Source organism: Narcine bancroftii, chromosome 9, assembly GCF_036971445.1.
Source record: "Narcine bancroftii isolate sNarBan1 chromosome 9, sNarBan1.hap1, whole genome shotgun sequence".
Lineage (NCBI taxonomy): Eukaryota > Metazoa > Chordata > Chondrichthyes > Torpediniformes > Narcinidae > Narcine > Narcine bancroftii.
Genome location: NC_091477.1, coordinates 111,859,007 through 111,881,068, shown reverse-complemented (window position 1 = coordinate 111,881,068; position 22,062 = coordinate 111,859,007). Strand labels below are relative to the sequence as shown.

General features: G+C 41.3%; 1 protein-coding gene across 1 annotated transcript in view; it reads right to left on the bottom strand.

Moving 5' to 3' along the window:
* Positions 1-842: 842 nt before the first annotated feature.
* Positions 843-22,062, bottom strand: part of dner (delta/notch-like EGF repeat containing) — a 160,410-nt gene continuing 139,190 nt past the window's right edge. The window contains exons 9-13 of the mRNA XM_069897348.1: positions 19,494-19,616; positions 15,519-15,632; positions 5,331-5,462; positions 4,509-4,755; positions 843-2,180 (exon numbers count right to left, since the gene is read on the bottom strand). Coding sequence (XP_069753449.1) covers positions 2,069-2,180; positions 4,509-4,755; positions 5,331-5,462; positions 15,519-15,632; positions 19,494-19,616 — 728 coding nt within the window. The 3' untranslated portion in view covers positions 843-2,068. The remainder of the gene's footprint in view (positions 2,181-4,508; positions 4,756-5,330; positions 5,463-15,518; positions 15,633-19,493; positions 19,617-22,062) is intronic.

The window sequence follows — 22,062 nt, the reverse complement described above, 5'->3', positions numbered from 1 at the left end:
ACGTCTTCAGTGTCCATTAGCAATGATGAATAAACTTCCTGGAGTTTCTGGTCTACATATTCACAATGTGTATTCAAAGCAGATGAGAATTTAAGTGCAAGGTTTTGCCACACAATGAACTGAGTCCTTTTTTTTTGTTTGAGCTTTATTGATTCTTAACACACAGCTTTGATCCATGGATTTAATGGAACAAATCAAACATCAATCTATTTCAGTCAGAAATAGGTTATGTTCAGCATGAGCAATTTGGAAATTCAAGATGCACATTACAGGTCAACACACCAACAAACAACCCTGCTCCCTCCCAACACAAAAAAAATACAAGCTACCAACAGCAAAAAACGACAAAAGGAGCACAGCCCATGCCACAGCAGGAGAAACAGAAGCTTATACCAAGGTGGTCAACTTGCAGAAAACAACATTCTTTTGCTTGAAGGGCAGAACATCACTTCTCAAACCTCACTGCAGCTTTAATTGGGAAACGCAGCCCCTTCACATTTCACAGACTGCTTCTCGATTCAACACAACAATGAAAGGGTACTAAACTCTAGGCATCTGAAGAGTGAGTCTCTCAACATTCTGACCTGTTTTTAAAAAAATGTTCGGTATCCATTCATATTAAAGGGTTGAATAATTTTGCTGTTTGGTTGTAAGGAAGTATAAAATGAAAATTGAACACCGTTAGATTAGTTTATAAATTTATGAAACAATAGGTGCAGACTGATATCACTGTTTTTTTTCCCCATGGATGCATTAGATCTCTAGTAAAATCTTTACAGTAAAACAAAACTGCCCAGTTAACATCTTTCTGTTTAATCTGGTTTATATATGTTGATCATTAGATCTTTTTTTTTTGTCTTTCCACTATGTGGTGGTTTGTTGACACATGGTTGGATTTAATTGTATAACTGGAGCTACATTAACACAGGCATTGGTTCAAACTGCTTCACTCATCAAGGTCACTAACACATCTAAGCAGGTTCCGTTGTTAAAGAGCCATTTCAAGAGAGCCTCTTGATTGAAAATCTCCTCAGCAATTCGGCATTGAATTTTCAAGAAGATTCTGATGAAAAGATTTGATCTTTAAGTTACTGAAAGCTATCACAATATGGAGAAATTAAGCATTCAGCAAAATACAATCCTGCAGATTTTGATCATTATGAGTTAAAGGAGTATTTCACCATCAGAAACCTCTATAACTGTTAAATACTCTCAAAGGATTAGCACTAATTTTATATTTTTCTGGTTTTATTTTTCTATTAAAATAACTTGAGAGAGAGTCTGCCATTTGGGAAGTCTACAAATAAAGTGGTACTGAGACTTGAGTGCTAATTAAGTGAGTATTTCAATTGTTTCCCATTTTTGTATACATTTACATTAATCAATTCTTGGGCCCACTATGGTTTCTAGCCTCATAAATGTTCTCATTGGCTATGCCAACCCTTCCTGAACAAGACAATCACATTTGTGACAATTTCCAGTCCATGCAATTTGGAAACTGGCATGACCATTGTGCACCGTCTCTGCATCCACACAGATTAGTTATTTATCCTAGTAGTTCATTCTCAAGTTTATTGTAAAGAGTTAAAATATAGTGTTGCAAGCACTGGTGTTGTCCCACTCTCCCAATAAAAAGAGCCCAAGGAATGAGCTGTCAAAAACAAATCTAAATTACTACAGACTAAGGTGCATTATTTGTTCACAGGACATTAAAAAACACAAATATACCAACAACCAGATTGTTTATCTTAGAGGTGTTATGATTTATGTGAATATTTCATAATCTAATACGATAAATATTTTTAAGATCAGTAGTCACGGTGAAAATATATTTCATTAACATAGCGAGTATTTTAGAAACACACACTTCCAATTCATGTATTCTGCATAAAAGTGTTTTTAAATGATAAATTATGAGAAAAACAACCATTTAGCTCAAAGCAAAATATTTCAGCTGTTTTCTGTCTTAAAAATATTTAGCCGATGTGTTTTTTTGTGTGTTTGATTGTGTAAGGATCAGCCCGTGTTCGTGCTTCTTCTCTTATTCCCAAAAAAGATGAGCTGTGCTTTACAAATCTTTTGTTTTAATTAGAGTGACCAGTGGTTTATCATCAGGGCTGTAATCTTCATAGGCCACAGTGGTTGCATCATACATCGCTGGCCTTGCCTTCTTACCAAACCTAAAGTGAATAAAGATAGAGATTGTGAGAGAGGAAGAGAGACGGGGCTTGTACTGTAGTCAGAACAAATAACAAACAGAGAAAATAATTAATTCCCAGGTACTGTTTCTGGGAAAACAAGCTTCTATAACACTGAAAGTTATAGTTTAAATAAAATCTTTGCTATAATTTACCTGACTTCGTTGGGATTAATAGTACTGGGCATGACTATAAGATGAAACACGGAAGTATGGCGACGTTGTGATTGTAGTAAAAACATAGAGGTGTTAGAGGAACTCAGCCAGTCTCACAGTATCCAGAGGAATACCTTGAAGAAGAGTTTAGACCTGAAACGTTTGAAATATATCTTTGCCTCCTCTGGACACTATGAGACCGGCTGAGTTCCTCCAGCATCTCCATATTTCTATTATACAAGCCAGTGGTTCTCAATCTTTTTCTTTCCACTCACATACCTCTTTAAGTAATCCTGATGCCATCGGTGCTCTGTGATTAGTAAGGGATTGGTTAAGGTGGGATGTGAGTGGGAAGGGAAGGTTGAGAATCACTGCTCTAGACCCAATTGTTAGTGAAATATTTTGCTTAAGAAAAATTGGCATTGGCCCATTTCCTTTGGAGTTATGAAACCGTGCACATAACGAGTCAATCAGGTACGATTAAACCTTTTTCTTTCCACCCACATCCCACCTTAAGCAATCCCTTACTAATCACAGAGCACCGATGGCATAGGGAATACTTAAAGTGATATGTGAGTGGTAAAAAAAAGGTTGAGAACCATTGATTTAAGCTTACTTTCATAGGGAGCATTATCTGGAAAAAGTGATCGTATTTATTACACGATCTGGAACTGAAAAGAAAGGTGAGTTTAAATGAAAAGAATGATGGAAGAGTTTATGATATTGTGCAGGGGCCATGACTGATTCAGTATTCATCCAAAGGAGAAAGGCATTAGGAAGGGAACTTGAGGCCAGTTAGTTTAATAACTATTAATGGCAATTAACAAAGAGGAAATAGCTAATCATTTAGGAAAGCTGAAGATAATTAAACCTAGTCAACAAAATCATGTTTGACAAATTTTCTCAAATACTTAGAGGATGTAACAAGGTGAGTTGACAAAGGTGAGCCCATTTAGGTATCCAAAAGGCATTTGTTAAGGTTCACACGCAAGAGGCTGGTGCTTAAATTAAAAAGGCCAGTAGTTTGGAGGAAATGAGTTAGAATTAGAAAGCTAGCTGTCTCATAGAAAACACAGAGGTGGAAATAAATGGGTCCTTTTCAGTCTGGGCAGGGATAATTACTGGATCATTGCAGAGACCAGTTTGTGGACCGCAATTATTCAGTTTTTACATCAGTGATTGAGATGAAGGAACAGTATGAAAGGTTTCTCAATGTGTTGATGAATGAAAATGGTTAAGGGGGCCTGGTGTGGTAAGGATACTGTCATTCTGCAGTAAGGTATAGACTGGGTGAATGGATAAAGCCTGGTAAATGAAGTTTAATGCAGGGAATGAACTTCTGTAAAAGACGTCAAATGGAAGATTATTATCTAAGTGGGCAGACTCTGCAAGTGAGTGAAGTACAAGTAGTTGGCAGGTAGGTCAAACAAGTAGTTAAGAAGGAAAATGGAATTTTGACCTTCTTTGCATAGTGGTTGGGGTTGAAAAATAGGGATGTTTTGTTGCACTTGCACAGGGTGTTGGTGTCACCTTACCTGGATTATGGCCTACAGTTATGGTTGTCTTACCTAAAAAGATACAAGGAGGCAGTGGAAAAGAGATTCACCAGGCTGTCTTGGGAATGACAGGGTTGTCCTCCCAAGAGAAATTAAATAGTTTGGGCCTGTATTCCATTGTGCTTAGAAGAATGAAGAAGACTCTATTCAAAAATGCCAGATGGTAATGGGGCTTGAGAGGCTAGATGTTGTGATGTTCTCACTAGAAGAGTCTTGAACAATGGGATATAACTACAAAATAAGGGGATGGTCATTTAAAACTGAGATACTAAGAAATTTTCTCTTGCAAAGGGCACTGAATCACTGGAATTCTCTAGCCTAGTGCGTGGTGGAAGCTGGATCACTAGAAAATATTTAAAGTGGAGGTGGATAAATGTTTGATAGATCAGGGTATAGAGGGATATGGAGAAATGGCATGGAAGATGAGTGGAGGCCAGTGTAGATTAGCCACGAGCACATGGAATGGTGGGGCACGTACGAAGTGTCTGAGAGGTATTGTTCCTATTTACTTGTGTTGTTGCAATAGTTCCATTGCTGTTGTTTGGGGAAGGTGAGAGGTTGGGCTAATTAGTGATGAGGAATGTTGTGTGTCCTCTCACCTGGCATGTCGAATTGAAGCTATCGCGTTGCTGAATTCACTATCAATGCTCCTGCAGTTGTAGAACTCTTCATACGATGGCCTGGAAGATCCCTGGTACTCAATGCGGCTGATGCGACAGATCCCCACGATCAAGATAATCAGCATTAGGATAAAAGCCACACAGAGGGCTCCGATGATAATGTAGAGGGAATGACGAGGCATGTTATTTAGGCTCTCTGCCATCTGATCAGATTTCCATTCCAGGTCTGCACAGAATAATTAGAGGTATTCAAGACAAAGCTATACACCTTCACTCAATAGCTGGTAGCTGAAGAAGCTTAATCATGTGAATAGCACAACATCATAAAATACTGCAAAAGCAGGACATTTTTTACACATTGAGAGTTCATTTAAGTTAAGAATTTTACAATGCATTTTGTTTTGTTAGCTTGTAGTTCATTGACTAACTTCGTCATTGTAAAAATCATAATGTAGAATGCAATTGGTGCAGATTTGGTGCATCACAAGGAAATAAAAGAATGTACGTTGAAAGTTGGGTACAAATTATTACTCCTCAACATTCTCTGTAAATGGCATTGTAAGTCTTTCCAGTAGAATGATTAATGAAGACATCTCTTGCTGATTGGCACTTAAATTTGGACAGCTCAGAATTCTTGATGTTGCATGAGTTAAAAGCAAAAGTCATGCATACTCTTATACAAAGAGTCAATGTCCTATCAAACAAAATAACTAGTATTAAACAAAATCTTTAGGATGATCTTGTCTGGGATTCTCTTGATAAGGGCTAAACCATAGGACATCTGAAAGAGGAAATACTTACGGACATCACAGTTAATTCCAACCCAGCCATGAAGGCAGTGGCAGCTGTAGCCATTCACTTGGTCCACACATGTTCCTTCATTATGGCAAGGATTGCTCTCACACTCATTTACATCGGTCTCACAGACTTCACCTGCTCAAGCAGAGGGACAGCAAGAATGCTGGTGACTTTTGAAAGAAGATTTTGGAATGTCAAACCTTTCCCTTTTTTCCCTCAGTCACAGTTGCACACAAATAATCGCGAGATCACAAGATAAAGGACCAGAAGCAGGTCACTAGGCCCATCGGGTCTGTTCCATGGCTATGCACTGCTAAACTAAACTCACCCCAAGTTACAATTAGCAGCCTTTGCCCTATATCCCTTGATACCCTTACTAATGAGATACCTATCCATTTTGTGCTTAAATTCTCCCAGTGATCTGGGCTCCGCTGTTTTGTGAGTTTCACAGATCCATGACCCTCTAACTATAGAAGTCCTTCCTCCTCTCTGTTCTAATTGGACAACTTCCAATTTTAAAACTATGACCCCTTGTCCTTGATTCACCCACCAAGGGAATCATCTTATCCACATTCACTTTGTCAAAACCTTTCAATATTTGAAATGTCTCTATAGGCTTTTTCAGGTGCATTCTATGCTAAGAATGTGCCCGAAGAAGCAGAAGCGGCCCTTTAAATTGCCGTTCAGGTGGCAGCGTTTAAAGCACAACGCTGGCCACCTGAAGGACACAGATGCACAGGATGCGGCTCTGAGCACACTCGGCTCTTGCCCAGTGTCACCTGACCCTTTAACATTTGCTTTCAGCCAGCTGCATTCAGGTGGCTGGGGGAGCCACTGAGCTGAGCAGATTATCCCTCCCGGAGGAGGGTTACGTAGCTCACCTCAAGAGCGCCTCCTGCACATTCAGGTGGCCTCAAAACAGCTGCATATTGCCTAAACATGCAGCTTAACATGCAGGGCAATTGGCCACCTGAAAGAGTCTTATGAGATCCCACCCCCCCCCCCCCCTCACTCTCCTATACTCCAATGAGTACAATCCTAGAGCTGCCAAATGTTCCCCATACTCTAGCCCCTTCATTCCAGGAATCATCCTGGTAAATCTCCTCTGCAGCCTCATCTTTTCTAAGATAGGGGGCCCAAAGCCGCACACAGTACTCCAATTGAGGTCTCACCAATGGCCCATAGAGCCTCATTAACACCTCTCTACTCTTAAATACAATACAATACCTCTTGAAATGAATGCTAGCATAGCATTTGCCTTCTTCACCTGGGCATTAACTTTTAGATAACTCTGCACAAGGGCGCCCAGGTCTCTTTGCACCTCCGAGGACTGAATTTTCTCCCCATCCAAATAGTACTCTGCCTGTTTATTTCCACTGCCAAAATGGAGAACTGAACACTTCTCAACATTGTACTTCATCTGCATACTTTTACCCCGTCTCCCAGTCTGTCCATATCCCTCTGCAATGTTATGGTTTCTTCAACACATCCTGCTCCGCCACCTATCTTGGTGTCATCTGCAAATTTGGTCAGAAAACTATTCATTCCACAATCCAAATTGTTAATATAAATTGTAAACAGCAGCAGGCCCAAGACCGACCCCTGCGGAATACCACTTGTTATAGGCAGCCGTTCTGAACAGGATCCCTTAATTTCAACCCTTTGCTTTCTGCCTATCAGCCAATTTTCTATCCAATCTAATAGCGTCCCTGTAATTCCATGGGCCTTCATTTTATTTATCAGGCGAGAATGCGACACCTTATCGGAAGCCTTTTGAAAATCCAAGTAAATAACATCCACAGCTTCCCCTTTGTCTATCCTACCGGAGATTTCTTCAAAAAACTCTAATAAGTTAGTCAGGCATGATCTACCCTTTAAAAAACCATGCTGACTAGGACCAATCCTGTCATGCATTTCCAGGTATTTCATAACTTCATCCTTGAGGATTGACTCTAATATCTTCCCCACCACCAATGTCAGAATTATAGGTCTTTAGTTCCCTTTTTCCTACCTCCCACCTTTCTTGTACAATGGAACCACATTCACAACCAACCAATCCCCTGGAATCATATCAGAGACTAATGATTTCTGGAAGATGGTCACCAATGGATCTACAATTTCCAAGGCCACCTCTTTCAAAACCTGCTGGTGTACTTCATCTGGTCCGGGAGATTTATCTGTCTATAATCCATTCAATTTACCTAGCACAATTTCCCTAGTAATCTTAACTGTATCCAACTCTACTCCCTTAAGCTTTTGTCTGTCAGGGATATTACTTAAGCCTTCCATGTAAAATATTGATTTAATTCTTCTGCCATATTTTTGTAACCCATTATAATTTCCCCAGCGTCATTTCTATCGGTCCTATGACAACACGTCTCTCTTTTATTGTTTATATATTTTTTAAAACTTTTAGTATTTTTTTTTAATATTGTTTGCCAATCTCCTTTCATAACTCATCTTTTCTTTCCTTATGACTTTATTTCTTTCTGTAAGTTTCTAAAGGAATCCCAGTCCTCTGATTTCCCACCAGTTTTAGCTTCTTTCTTTGCTTTTATCTTGGCCTTAACTTCTTTTGTTAGCCACATTGGTACCATCTTGCCTTTGACTATTTTCCTTTTTCTAGGATGGTACCATTGCTCTGTTCCTCCTACTAGTTTGCTATTCCAGTTGACTTGGTCCAGTTCTTTCCTCATACCACTATAATTTTCTTTATTCCACTGAAAAATTGATACATCCGATAACCTTTCTCCTTTTCAAATTTGAAATTGAATTCGACCATATTGTGGTCATTGCTTCCTAGAGGGTCTAAGTCCTTTAACTCCATAATGATCTCAGGTTCATTGCACATGACTCAATCCAGATCTGTGAATCACCTGGTGGGCTTCTCAACAAGCTGTTCAAAAAATCCATCTGTTAGGTTTTCTACAAACTCACACTCCTGTGATCCAGTAAATTCCTGGCCTTTGCAATTTCATGCCATATTAATATTTCCCATAATTAATTTGATATTATCCTTGCGCCATACTCTTTGTATGTCTAACTGTATCTCATAGTCCTCTTCCTGGCTGCTGTTTGGGGGCCTGTAAATAACTGCTCATATAATCTTTTTACCCTTGGCATTTCTTAATTCAACCCATACCGATTCTACCACTTTAGACCTTCTGTCCCTTCTTTCTATTGATTTAATATCATTACATCATCAGAGCCTCCCCTCCACCTCAACTCTCCTGCCTATCTTTCCTATAGGCTGTGTATCCTTGGATATTGAGCTCCAATTACACACCTCATTGAGCCACGTTTCAGTAATGGCTACAATGTCATACCTTTTTAGTTGAATCTGAGCAACCAGGTCATCCACCTTATTTCTGATGCTATGTGCATTTAAGTATAGTGTCCATAAGTCTGTTATCAATAACGCATGAGCTGTAATCCTGTTGAACAGCTCTTTCTCCTGTCTGCTCATCTACCTTTCCTTTATGTTGTTTTTGACCAATTCTTTTCTATTAATTCCTTTCTCTGATGTAACTCCCTGACTCGCTGCTATCCTCTTTTCTTTGCTCTCATTATGATTTCCCTCCACCTGCAAAGCTAGTTTAAACACTCTCCAACGGCTATAGTATACCCTCCTGCCAGGATATTCCAGTTAAAATGCAGTCCATCCTTCTTATAGAGGTCTGACCTCCCCCAGAAATGATCCCAGTGATCTAGGAATCTGAAGCCCTGCCCCCTACACCAACATTTTAGCCATGCATTCATCTGCCATAACTTCCTATTTGTACCCTGTCTTGCGCATGGCACAGGCAGCAATCTGGAGATTATCCACCCTCAAGGTCTTGTTTTTTTAAAACTTTCTACCTAGTTCCCTCTATTCCCTCTTGAGGACCTCATCTCCACCTCTTTCTATGTCATTGGACCCAAATTGACCATGACATCCATCTGCTCTCCCTTCCCTTCCAAAATGCCGCTGAGATGATTTGAGACATCCCTGACCCTGGCACCTGGGAGGCAACATGCCATCCGGGAGTCCTTATGCATTCCAGCCAACTTCCTGTCTGCCCTCCTAACCAACGAGTCCTCTATTTCTAGTGTTCTCCTCTTCTTCGCCTTTCCTTTCTGAGCCGAGGAGTCAATCTCTGTGCCAGAGACTTGGCCACCTTGACTCATCCCTGGTAGATCATTCCCTCCAGTGGTATCCAAAACAGCATGCATATTGTCAGTGGGAATGCCCACAGGGGTACTCTGCATTATTGGTCCCTTCCTTTCATCTCCCCTGACAGTCACCCATCTATCTGCATCTTGCCTATGTGGGGTGACTACCTCTCTGTAATTTCTCTCTATGACTGCATCAGCCTCCTGAATAACCCGCAGTTCATTCAATTCCCACTCCAGTTGCTGAACTCGGTCAGTAAGGAGCCGGAGCTGAATGCACTTCCTGCAGATGTGGTTGTCTGGGACAAGTATACCTTTCCAGATCTCCCACATCTCACAGCTGGAACAATCTACCACCCTAGCTGACTCAATTAGCTTGTAGAATAATACCCTTGACTAGACTTACCTTCTCCCCTTACCTTGGTTGCAGCAGTTGCTCTCCTCAGCCTCTGCTCACCGAAGCCTCAAAGCCCCACTCCTTCACCAGGCCACCCACTCACTGCGCCACTCACTGCGCCACTCACTCGCTTGGCTGCTCCTCGCTGGCCGCTTCTTTGCCTTACCCTCTTTTTATTGGCTCTTGACCAATTAACCCTGTCACTCTTACCCCAATGTTTCCCACTTTCTCACCATTTACAAAAATATACAGCATTTCTGCAGTTTTCAGTTGGTGGATAACCTCACATTTTTCTATGGTTATCTCTCAATCCACACTAGTCCTAATTACCCCTAATCCATGCATTATAACTTTTCACTAATCAGCCATGTGTTAGCTAAAAGATAGAGTGATCCTTTGTTGCAACTTGTCCACGCTGACCAAAATGCCCCATCCACACCACAACCTGCCTGTGTTTGCCCACATATCACTCCAAACCCACCCTATCCATGTTTCTATCCTATTTTTGCTTAAATATTGCAATAGGACCTTCTTCCTCAACCACTTCCTCTGGCATCCTGTTCCAAATACTCACCATCCTCTGTGTATACAAAAAAAGTTACCCCTCAGCCTCCTTTTAAATCTCTCCCCCGCACCTTAAACCTATGACCACTGGTTACAGATTCTCCTACTCCGGGCAAAAGGCTCTCTGCATTCACTCGATCTATTCCTCTCATAATTCTGTACCCCTTTATGAGATCACCCCTCATCCTTCTGCATGCGAAGGATTTTCCCAAAAATCTACAAACACCATATACACTGGTTTCATCTGCCTTCTTCAAGGAATTGGAACCAGTTAATCAAACATGATTTCCCTTTCCTAAATCCACAAAGTTATTGATCCTGAATGTCCTTTTATAGAATCACAGGGTCAGACAGTGTGGAAAAGGGCCATTTAGTCCACCACATCCTCACTGAACAGTGAGCATCCATCTGTTTTAATCCCATCCTCTAGCATGGCTTGCAACCTTCAGTGCTGAGGTGATTTAAGTGCTCATCGAGACACCTCTAAAATGCTGTCAGTGACTTGGGTTCCACTACTCTCCCCAGCAGTGCATTCCAGGTTCCTGCCACTTCTAGGTGAAAAGGTTCCCCTCAGATCTCATCTAAATCTACTATCCCTCAAATTTATGCCCTCTAGTTTTATTCATCTCTGATCAGGTGAAAAATTTCTTGCAGTCCATCATATCTACGCCCCTCATAATTAAAACCACTTCATTCATGTTCCCTCTTAACCTCTTTCGCTCTGGGAAAAATTAACCTTGCCTCTCCTGTCTCTCCACATTACTAAATGCTTCATGCCAGGTGAATACCTGGAGAATCTATTCTGAACCCTCTCCAGTGCTACCAGATCTTTATACCATAGCTGTTGCAATAGATTCCATCTTATATCCAACAAGTATTCAAATTTATCTTTCATCAAGGGTGAATTCAAAGCACCATGAACATCTGGAAAGGGCATGGGAGGTGTCTGACTACAGAAAATTTGTTAATGATAGTGCTGTCATGCATTGGCACAACATAACATGAATACTTGCCACCAGCAATTATTCGCTGCAGCCACACACACAAATCTTCTCCAGAAACCAGCAATTAATTGGCTAACTATAGTGTATCATTCTCTTCATTGGGCCCATACTTCCTGGCACCTGAAGCACACTCCAGCCATCTGGGTTCCTCTATCTACATATTTGCTTCATGGAACTAAAGAGTAGCAAGTCATGCAGATACCATGTTATTAAGTCTGACCCACAATGCAAATGATGCAAATCTCACAGCCGAGAGTTTCCATTTAGTCAGGAGTATCTCATATTGCGCAACAAATCCTGCTCATTGCCAGAGTGGTTTTCCTTCCTATGTTTCTGCGAAGTGTGAAGAGATCTGATCATAGATTTATAAAAGTTGGGTGAGAAGAGGCTCCTTATAAATATATTAATACCATGACTTTCTTGTTGGAAAAGCAGCTGTCCCAGCATGCTTGTCAGTATTACAATTCTTGTAATTTTGCATTCACAACTAAAAAGTGATAAAATCTGTTTTGATTGAAAACCATTTCATCATATCAAATGTTTTAACTCAGTCTGGTTCACCATTTAATTTTAAATAACTCAAATTAATTTAAAGACTAATGTAGAATAATTTGCTGATTATAGAATCTAGGTCTGTCACTTCCTAGGTTCATTCCAGTTCAGGATTGAAGGGTGTCTGCTTAGAATGGAGGCGAGGAGGAATTTATTTTGCCAGTGGGTGGTAAATCTGTGAAGTTTGTTGCCATAGGTGGTTGTGGAGGCCAGGTCATTAGCTCTAATTAAGGCAAGGATTGATAGCTTCTTGATTAGCCAGGATATCAAAGGTTATAGGGAGAAGGCCAGGCAGTGGGGCTGAGTGGGAAAATGGATCAGCTCGTGATTAAATGGTGGCAGTCTCGATGGGCTGAATAGCCTATTTCTGCTCCTTTGACTTATGGTCTAAATTATAATTTTTAAGCTTTTCAAATGTTGCTTGATACATCAAATATACATTTAAAAGGCTGTAAAGTTTACTAATGAGCATCCTTAGTGGAAATGTACAATCCATCCCAGCAATGTGGATAAAGATGGGTGATAATTTCTGAAAACTCAATTTGCTGTTGTTTAATTTACTTTTGAAATTCCTGCACTAGTTTCCAAGGTTCACCCTTTTCCAGGTGAATTAGGCTGAACAAAGCATAACACAACCTTGTTAGAAAGTAAATTGTTTCTTGCTTTAGTAATAACCTTCCAAGTACGTTCACCATGATTACCTTCTGCTTAAGTCCCAGGTGGATTTTGGAATCTGTGCTTGGTGCCAAGGGTCACAGATTGATACAGCATAATAACTAGGGTCCTTGGCCCAACCTGCCTGTACCAACTAACATTGCTTCCTCAGCTCGTTCTGTTTGCTCACATCTCTCTAACCTTTTCCTCCACGTGTGCCTGTCCAATTGACCTTACAACCTTGATTCGTGAGAGGAAGGTATCAAGTAGGAAAATCTGCCCTTTTCCATTCTTTGAAGAAAATCTATGAACATTATATAATCTTGAGGTCACATTCATTGGTGTATTTGGGACAGAACAATAGTGAGATATAAATAGTATGAAAAAAGCCAGCACTGCCGGAGCTGTTGCAAAGGTAGCACTGCTGCTGGTGTGAACCTGGGGAGAGCAGGGAACAGAGACACAGTGCTACTCCCCAGGGTCCTACTGCCTGATCCTGATACCTCCATACAGTCTTTAAATGGCCTGTTAAAGGAGCCAAAGATGTGTTTTTTTAAAAAAATCCTGCAACCATGGAGGTCTGTGGCCAAGATGGTGGCATCTGTGCTGGGCAGCTTACCACAAGAGGTTGCAGTCTCTAGGAAAGCAGCAGACTGGCAAAGAGCACCAGAAACAGGGAACACCCCCCTCCACACCCTATTGAGAAGGAGAAACAAGGGAGATGCCCCAACAGGGAAGATGCCCACAGCAGTGGATCAGTGGATGAAGGACCCACGTTCAGCTGCGGGCTGTTGCCGACTTGCAGTCAAAGGACCCACACGATCTGCGGGCTGCTGGAGAGTGGCTCGTGGGAACTAATCTGCAGACAGAGCGTCTGCAGAATTTCAAGTTTCACCCCGCCAAAGATGATTTGTAGATTAGTAGTATAGATTGGGAAAATTATAGAAAAAAAAACAATGCGTAAAATAATAAAGTGAAGCAAAACAGATGATGAAAGCAAGAGAGCTAGAAATGCATAAAATCTGTCAGTCAGAGTAAATAAAAATAGAGAAGCAAAGCTAAACATTGGCTTCTTGGAGATTGACATTGGAGAATTAATAATGGGAAATAATGAAATGGCCTTGTCTTTAGAGTAAAAGATACTAAAAGCATTGCAATAATCACTGAAAATCTGTGGGCCAAAAGAGTACAGCAATTACAATCATTAAAGAAAAACTACAAGGCAAATGAATGTGACTAAAAACAACAATTCCCTTGGGCTCGATGTCCTCCGATGCTGTGGTGGAAATGGCTGCAGCCATTGTCTGTGATCTTTCAAAATTCCTCAGACTCTGAAATGGTCCCAAAACAATTGGAAAAACCCAAATGTAACATATTCTTTCCAAAAAAGGAGGGAGACAGAATGAGGATGCTGTTGACCTGTTAACCCCACATCTGGCATTGCAAAACTTAATAATGAAGCAAAGGCAGAATACTTAGAAAATGACAGTTCAATCAACATAGTATAAAGAAAGGAAAATGGTATTTGACTCATTTATTAGAGTTCTTGGAGGATGTAATGCTTGGAAATGGAGACCATTCTGGGTGTCCTTCTACATGAAACATAAAGGTGGCATGAATAGGAAGGTAAATGGAACTTTATTGCAAAGATGATGAAATATAAAAAAAGAATCTTACTTAGGAGGACTATGTTTAGATTGAAGTTAGTTCAGAGAATGTCCATGTTACAAGCCCAGAGGACTCCAAAACCCAGTAGCAATAGAAATTCACCAAGATAAGTTATTTTTATTAACTTACATGAGACACTCCATCTTTCTCTCTCCTGACCCCTCTGCCTGTCTTCCACAAAATGCTTTATGTAGCACTTATTTTACTATAAAGAAGGTGGAATTGATGTGGAAAGGCTGGTAGCCAAAAGGAAGCCATAAGAAATTTGGAATGGGCGCTTTGTAAAGAATGTGGGATCTTATCCTTAAAATCAAAATGCAGCAGGAACTCAGCATCTTCTCAGCATCTATAGAAGACAAAGATATATTGCTAATGTTGTTGGCTTCAGGAGAGACGAGCTAGAGGAAGGCGATGGGGGGGGGGGGGTGTTTAACAAAGCCAAACAAATCAATATTAATGCCATCCAGTTGGAGGGTGCCCACTCCCACCCTGGCTCTGGGAGCACGTGGGCCCCTCTCTCTCCACCCTCTGATGCCAACTGGACATCCTCCAACCTGTTGACATTAATATCAACTTCTCTGGCTTTCATTAAACCCCTCTCCCTTCTTCCTCCATCACCTTTCCCTATCTGTCTCTCCATTCCATCTCCTTGAGCACAAACATATATTCTAACTTTGTCCCTTTTGTTGGCCTGGATTCCTCCCCCATTGTTTGAATTCTGAGACGTTCTGAGATTTCCTGCTTCTGGCTTATTCTGCTTATTCCTTGGAGAAGGGCTCAGACCCAAAACGTTGGCAACATATTTTTGTTTCTTATAGATGCTGAAAAGATTGGTTGAGTTCCTCCAACAGTTCGGTGTGTTTCTACAATAATCACAGCGTATGCCGACTTTTGTGTTTCACTGGGATCTTATCCTTACTAATTAATTGTCTACTGAGCACTCGTACTTAAACCTCAGTACTGTACAGATGTTTTGTTCAACCTCTTGCAGCCGCGCTTTTGCTTTGTTCATCATTTTACCAGTTACAAGACATAGTGACTTATGTTATCTATTATCCAGTGTGTGATGTGAATTGGGAAGAGTGACTTTGCAAAGTTGAAAGTGTTTTTTTTTGTGAGATGGATTTTCTTAGCAAATCATTTGCAAAGATGAACAATGTGGTCCTTGAGCGAGTATTTCTACTATTTGGAGCTACTTGCCTGAAAATCCGGGTGCACAAATACAGGACACATTGAGCTCCTTGTTAATGCAGGTGCCTCCATTCTGACAGCTGACATTGGCACATGGGTCATTGTACAGGTCGCAATGTACACCTGGAAGCAAACAATAACAGTACAAAACAAAAACTTATAAAATGTCTTGAACAGAGGAAAATGTCCCACACGCTTTCACAGGGTGTTATCAAAAAAAAATTTTTTTTCGGCTGTAAAAGGAGATGTAGTACCACTAGGGAAAAACTGTTCACATGTTTAGGTTTTCAGAAGCATCTCAAAGGAGAAGGGAGGGGTGGGTGGAGAGAGAGAGAGAGAGAGAGAGAGAGAGAGAGAGAGAGAGAGAGAGAGAGAGAGAGAGAGAGGTTTAGAGAGAAAATTCCAGGGCTTAGGGTATTGGCAATTAATGGTGAGCAAGAATGTTCAACAGCCACAACTTCAAGAAGCAAGGCGATCTGGAGAGGGTTGTAAAAAATGCATTGATATCAGAGATCAAGAGGAATAAAGCCAAGTAAGGATTGAAAACATACAAACATTTTGATCTCAGGGGGTTATGGTGCTGAAGCCATGTTAAATCAGCCAGAACAAAGGCAGCATTTTCTGGTTTTGTTTTTCATTTGCAGAAACTATCATTTTTTAAAAAAAATTCATTTTGAGTTTAACCAGTGCAAAATGTCCCAATGTTTTGGTTTGACCTGTCATAAAAGGTTAATGCAATAGAAGTCCTAGAATTGTTCTAGCATGAGAATTCATGTACCAAGTGAAATATAGCATCATAATATTTTGAATATTCCTTGCTTACAGGCAAACCTGTGGCTTCTGAATAATTCTTGCCTCATTCATCAGCCTGACTGAGAAAGGGTGATTGTGGGACAGAGATCACACTTATTCCCGCCGAGCACTCTGTGGTGCTGAAGGATGGAGTATTGGTCAATCTTAGTTATTATTTAACTGCTGGCAGGCGGCCAATATGATGCTTCCAAAATAGTCACCTGACAAGAGGATGAATATCTGAAGTATTTCAATGATTAAAGTATAATCAAGATGGTGATAAAAAGACATTATTTTGAATTCTTTGGCTTGGCTTCGCGGACGAAGATTTATGGAGGGGTAATGTCCACGTCTGCTGCAGGCTCGTTGGTGACTGACAAGTCCAATGCAGGACAGGCAGGCACGGTTGTAGCGGTTGCAAGGGAAAATTGGTGGGTTGGGGTTGGGTGTTGGGTTTTTCCTCCTTTGTCTTTTGTCAGTGAGGTGGGCTCTGTGGTCTTCTTCAAAGGAGGTTGCTGCCCGCCGAACTGTGAGGCGTCAAGATGCGCGGTTGGAGGCAATATCAGCCCACTGGCGGTGGTCAATGTGGCAGGCACCAAGAGGTTTCTTTAAGCAGTCCTTGTACCTCTTCTTTGGTGCACCTCTGTCTCGGTGGCCAGTGGAGAGCTCCCCATACAACACGATCTTGGGAAGGCGATGGTCCTCCATTCTGGAGACGTGACCCACCCAGTGCAGTTGGGCCTTCAGCAGCATGGATTCGATGCTTGCGGACTCTGCCAGCTTGAGTACTTCGATGTTGGTGATGAAGTCATTCCAATGAATGTTGAAGATGGAGCGGAGACAACGCTGATGGAAGCGTTCTAGGAGCCGAAGGTGATGCTGGTGGAGGACCCATGATTCGGAGCCGAACAGGAGTGTGGGTATGACAACGGCTCTGTACACGCTGATCTTTGCGCGTTTCTTCAGGTGGTTGTTTTTCCAGACTCTTTTATGTAGTCTTCCAAAGGCGCTATTTGCCTTGGCGAGTCTGTTGTCTATCTCTTTGTCGATCCTTGCATCAGATGAAATGGTGCAGCCGAGGTAGGTAAACTGGTTGACCGTGTTGAGTTCTGTGTGCCCGATGGAGATGTGGGGGGGCTGGTGGTCATGGTGGGGAGCTGGCTGATGGAGGACCTCAGTTTTCTTCAGGCTGACTTCCAGGCCAAACATTTTGGCAGTTTCCGCAAAACAGGACGTCGTGCGCTGGAGAGCTGGCTCTGAATGGGCAACTAAAGCGGCATCGTCTGCAAAGAGTAGTTCACAGACAAGTTGCTCTTGTGTCTTGGTGGGAGCTTGCAGGCGCCTCAGATTGAAGAGACTGCCATCCGTGCGGTACCGGATGTAAAAACCATCTTCATTGTTGAGGTCTTTCATGGCTTTTTTCAGCATCATGCTGAAGAAGATAGTAAAGAGGGTTGGTGCGAGGACGCAGCCTTGCTTCACGCCGTTGTTAATGGAGAAGGGTTCGGAGAGCTCATTGCTGTATCTGACCCGACCTTGTTGGTTTTCGTGCAGTTGGATAACCATGTTGAGGAACTTTGGGGGGCATCCGAGGCACTCTAGTATTTGCCAAAGCCCTTTCCTGCTCACAGTGTCAAAGGCTTTGGTGAGATCAACAAAGGTGATGTAGAGTCCTTTGTTTTCTTCTCTGCACTTTTTGGAGCTGTCTGAGGGCAAAGACCATGTCAGTAGTTCCTCTGTTTGCACGAAAGCCGCACTGTGATTCTGGGAGGACATTTTCGGTGACACTAGATGCTTGAGGCTGCCAGTTCTTGAATCCCAGATAATGAGGGTTTTCCTGGACTTGTATATCCGAGGGCACTGCCTTAGAATTCGCATGCTCTTAGATGAGGTACGAAACTAAACCTGTCGTCTGATATATTATTCTGGGTTTTGCCTTGATGTATTTGTCAATTGGTATAACTTGTATAACTCCTGTTGCTGAATATTTTGAATTATTGCAGGTGGAAGTGACACATGAGCCAACAGCCAAATGATTACTGATGACTTCCAACTGATTATTGTAAGGGGCAGTGATCAGAGGATAGGACTGACTTTGGAAGGATAGCAGATGCGGCAGGTCTTTGGATGCAGGGAAAGCAGTAGTTGATTCGAAGGAAGTGTTGTACGTTATCCTTGCCCACGGATGGCCATGCAAATTAAGAAACTGCTGGCTCCAAAGAAGGTGCATGCTTCATTGTAATCCAATGGAAAACAGTTTGATTTCAGTTGTTTAAAATGAGTCCACTCTTCAGTGGGGAGCTGAGCCATGTTGTTAGGCAATGCTGTAGATTTGACCTCAGGTCTACATGAGCCAGCTGGCTTCTGCTGGGCAATGAACCCTACAGTTGGTTTCAGAAAAAAATGGGAACATTGGCTGAGAAATTAGCTTAAGAGTGCTCTCATTCTTCATGTTAGGACAGAATGTAGTTTGAACTCAGAAACATTATATAAAAATGTGCAATGTTTTTTTTCTATTTTGTCTTATTTTTGACTCCGCTTATTAAGTGTTTTCCATTTTCTTTTTGTTCTTCCTATCCACTTCTTCTTTCCACGGGCAGTGAGAACGCTGAACGACCAAAGGATCTGCTCACACTTAACCATCCAAGACTCTCATATTCATGAAACATTATTTATTTATTTGTATATGTATCTGCATATGTATTGTTTGTATGTGTGTTATGTTGGGTTGTGCGTCTGCATGTTTTGCACTGAGGACCGGAGAATGCTGTTTCATTGAGTTTTACTTGTACAATCAGATTAGAATAAACTTGACTACTTTTGAGTGGAGCTGGGTGATATGAGGCAAAATTTGACTTGGGATAATACTGTTTTGCCACACACTACTGACATGCAGTTGTGGCCTGGAGGTTAGTAACTCTTCCTTTTGTTCTCCATCACGCTGAGGAAATACTCGAGCCTGTTCATAATAGAACATGGCCAGAAAAATTGCTGTGCAGGGACTTATTGAGTGGTTTGCTTCTAATACAACCTCATAACATTCAGCAATCACAAAACATCTTCAGATCTATACAGCAGTTCTGACCTGCATCAAAAGATGAATGAATAGCTGATGAGTTGAAGTTATATTTTTCTGACCATGTATTCAACAGCTCAACACACCCCTTAAAGATACAGACTCTCTTGACCTACCTTCGTACTCAACAGGACACAGGCATTCGTACCCATTTACCAGGTCTTGGCAGGTGCCTGAGTTCTGGCAAGGTGCTGAAAGGCATTCATTATATTCCTCCTCACAATACAGACCATGGTAACCTGTGGAGAATTAAATCTTTATACTGAAATCATTCTGTAGACTGATTCTCCAAACCACAAACAATGGCGAATTCAAGCAGAAAGAGAGATTGTCAAACTCTCCTCAACAATGTATGGATCAGTCAGTGATAAATATTAAATGTGGTGGGCAATTATGAACTGTGGAAGTTTGCTGTTTCGGAGCTGAATTGTAGTTACCCAATCTTATTTATTGTCCAATCTTTCATGGATTCACTTGAGAGGGTGCACTTATTGTCCATCTGCAATAGCTATTGAATTGAGGAGCCAGTTGGGAGTAAAACATGTTGGATGGGTTTGGAGTTACAAGTTGGCCAGGATCACAGATTTGGTGGATCAGATGGATTTTTAAAGTCTATCTGGTAATCTCATGATATAGGGGTCCATACTTGTTCTCTCTTCTTTGTCATTTACATTAACAATTTGGATGACAATGTGGCGGGGCGGGGGGCATAATTTGTAAGTCTGCAGGTAATTCTAAAATTAGTGCACAGTGGACATTGAAGAAAGTCAACTAAAGTTTCAGCAGAATCTGGATCACCTGGGAAAATAGGCCAAGGAATGGCAGATGGAATTTAACTCGGATAAATGCTAAGTGTTACATTCTGGGAAGTTAAACCAGGGTAGGACATGTACAGTAAATGGCATGGGCCCTGAAGGGTGTTGTATAACAGAGAAACCAAGGGTTAGAAGTATCTCATTCCGTGAAAGTGGTACAAAGGTAGACAGGAAAGTGTTTGGGATGCTTGCCTTCATCCGTCAGGGCATTAAATGTATGAGTTGAGACATTGTGTTACAGCTCTACAAAACATCGATGGGACTGCACTTGGAGTATTGTGAATTCGACTGTTTGCCTAGCTACAGGAAGGATTTTATTAACATGGAAATGGTGCAGGAAAGGTTCACAAGGATGTTGCTGGCCTTGAATTGCTCGAGTTACAAGGAGAGGCTGGATATGCTGGAGGTCTTTACCCTGGAGAGGAGACGATGAGAGGAGTAATGACTTTATAGAGGTCTACAAAATCATGATGAATGGTTGTAGCCTTTTTCCTAATCTCGGAAAATCTAAAATGAGAGGTTATAGGTGAAAGGAGAAAGATTTAAAGGTGACATATTAGGTGGGTAACATAGTGAACAGTTTTTAGAGGAAGTAATAGAGGTGGGGGTAGTTACAATATTAAAAAATACATTCAGACAGGTACATAGACAGAGAAGATTTGGAGATATGGGCCAAATGCAGGCAAACGTAACTAGCCTAGGGTGACAATTTGGATGGCATAGAGGAGTTGAACCAAAGGGACTATTTCATTCTGTGGCTCTGTGGCTCAATGTTAGTAAAACAATTTAAATTCCTCAGCTCTCATGATGAAATTTGAACTCATGTCTTTGGATCAATGATTCCTAGCCCAAAAAATGCAATTTTGTCAATATTTTATTCACAAATTATTGCTTTGGAATTATGCACCATACCTCCTCAAATAAATCCCAGCATTTTTCATAAGTTTGAAATGAACACCATGGGTTTAACAAGCTAAAGCTTATCTTTTCAATTACTTGTGCATAAATGCAGTTTGGGATGCAGTTGATTCACTTACAGGGAGACAGTTTTATTTAGGAAAGTGTCCTCGTTCTAGTTTCATGACCCATTTCGGTTAGAATTTTCATTCAGGATGAAATCTATGGTGAAATAGGTTTCTAAAACCCACCCTGCATTATGGCTTGTTAAACAATCTTGAACTAATGGTGAAATATTAGTGGAGATTGTTGGCCTACTATTGGGCCATAAGATTAGCGTTGTTCACTGCCTGAACATTGCGAACAGCTTAATTTTATGGATATAGGTAATAAGATATGTTCATGAGAGTATGAAAGGAGGCTGTGTGCATAGGGCTGTTGGGATGATGGTGCATGCTGACTGTCATTCAATCAATTCTTAAATTTCATTTCTGCGACATAAGTAAAAGCTAGATTACATTATATATGGATCATAGGGGCTTAAGCCTTGCACTCCCTTTGTTCTCTAGCATTCATTTCATTATCCATGAATTTGGAGAAGAATTTCTCAAGAATTTTTGCAGCATGGTTAGTATAGCAGAGCTAGGCTCAATTCTGCTCTGCTCTGTAAAGACTTTATATGTTCCCCTTGTGATGAACTGCAGTAGCAGTACGCAGACACAAACCTGAAGACTGTACAACAGGCTTTATTTGGCTAAAAGTCTCTGCGACATTAGTGGCTGTGATGGTGGCTCCCAAGTGACTGCTCAGTAGAGGCTGGCTCTCTACATCCCGGTCGGGTGATTGACAGCCGCCCAGGTGTAGTCTGTCCTCCTGCAGGTACAGAGATTGCCCCCTGCAGTAGGCTAGTGGTGTATCACCACACCCCTGTGTCCAGATGCTCTGGTTTCCTCTCGCATTCCAAAGATGTATG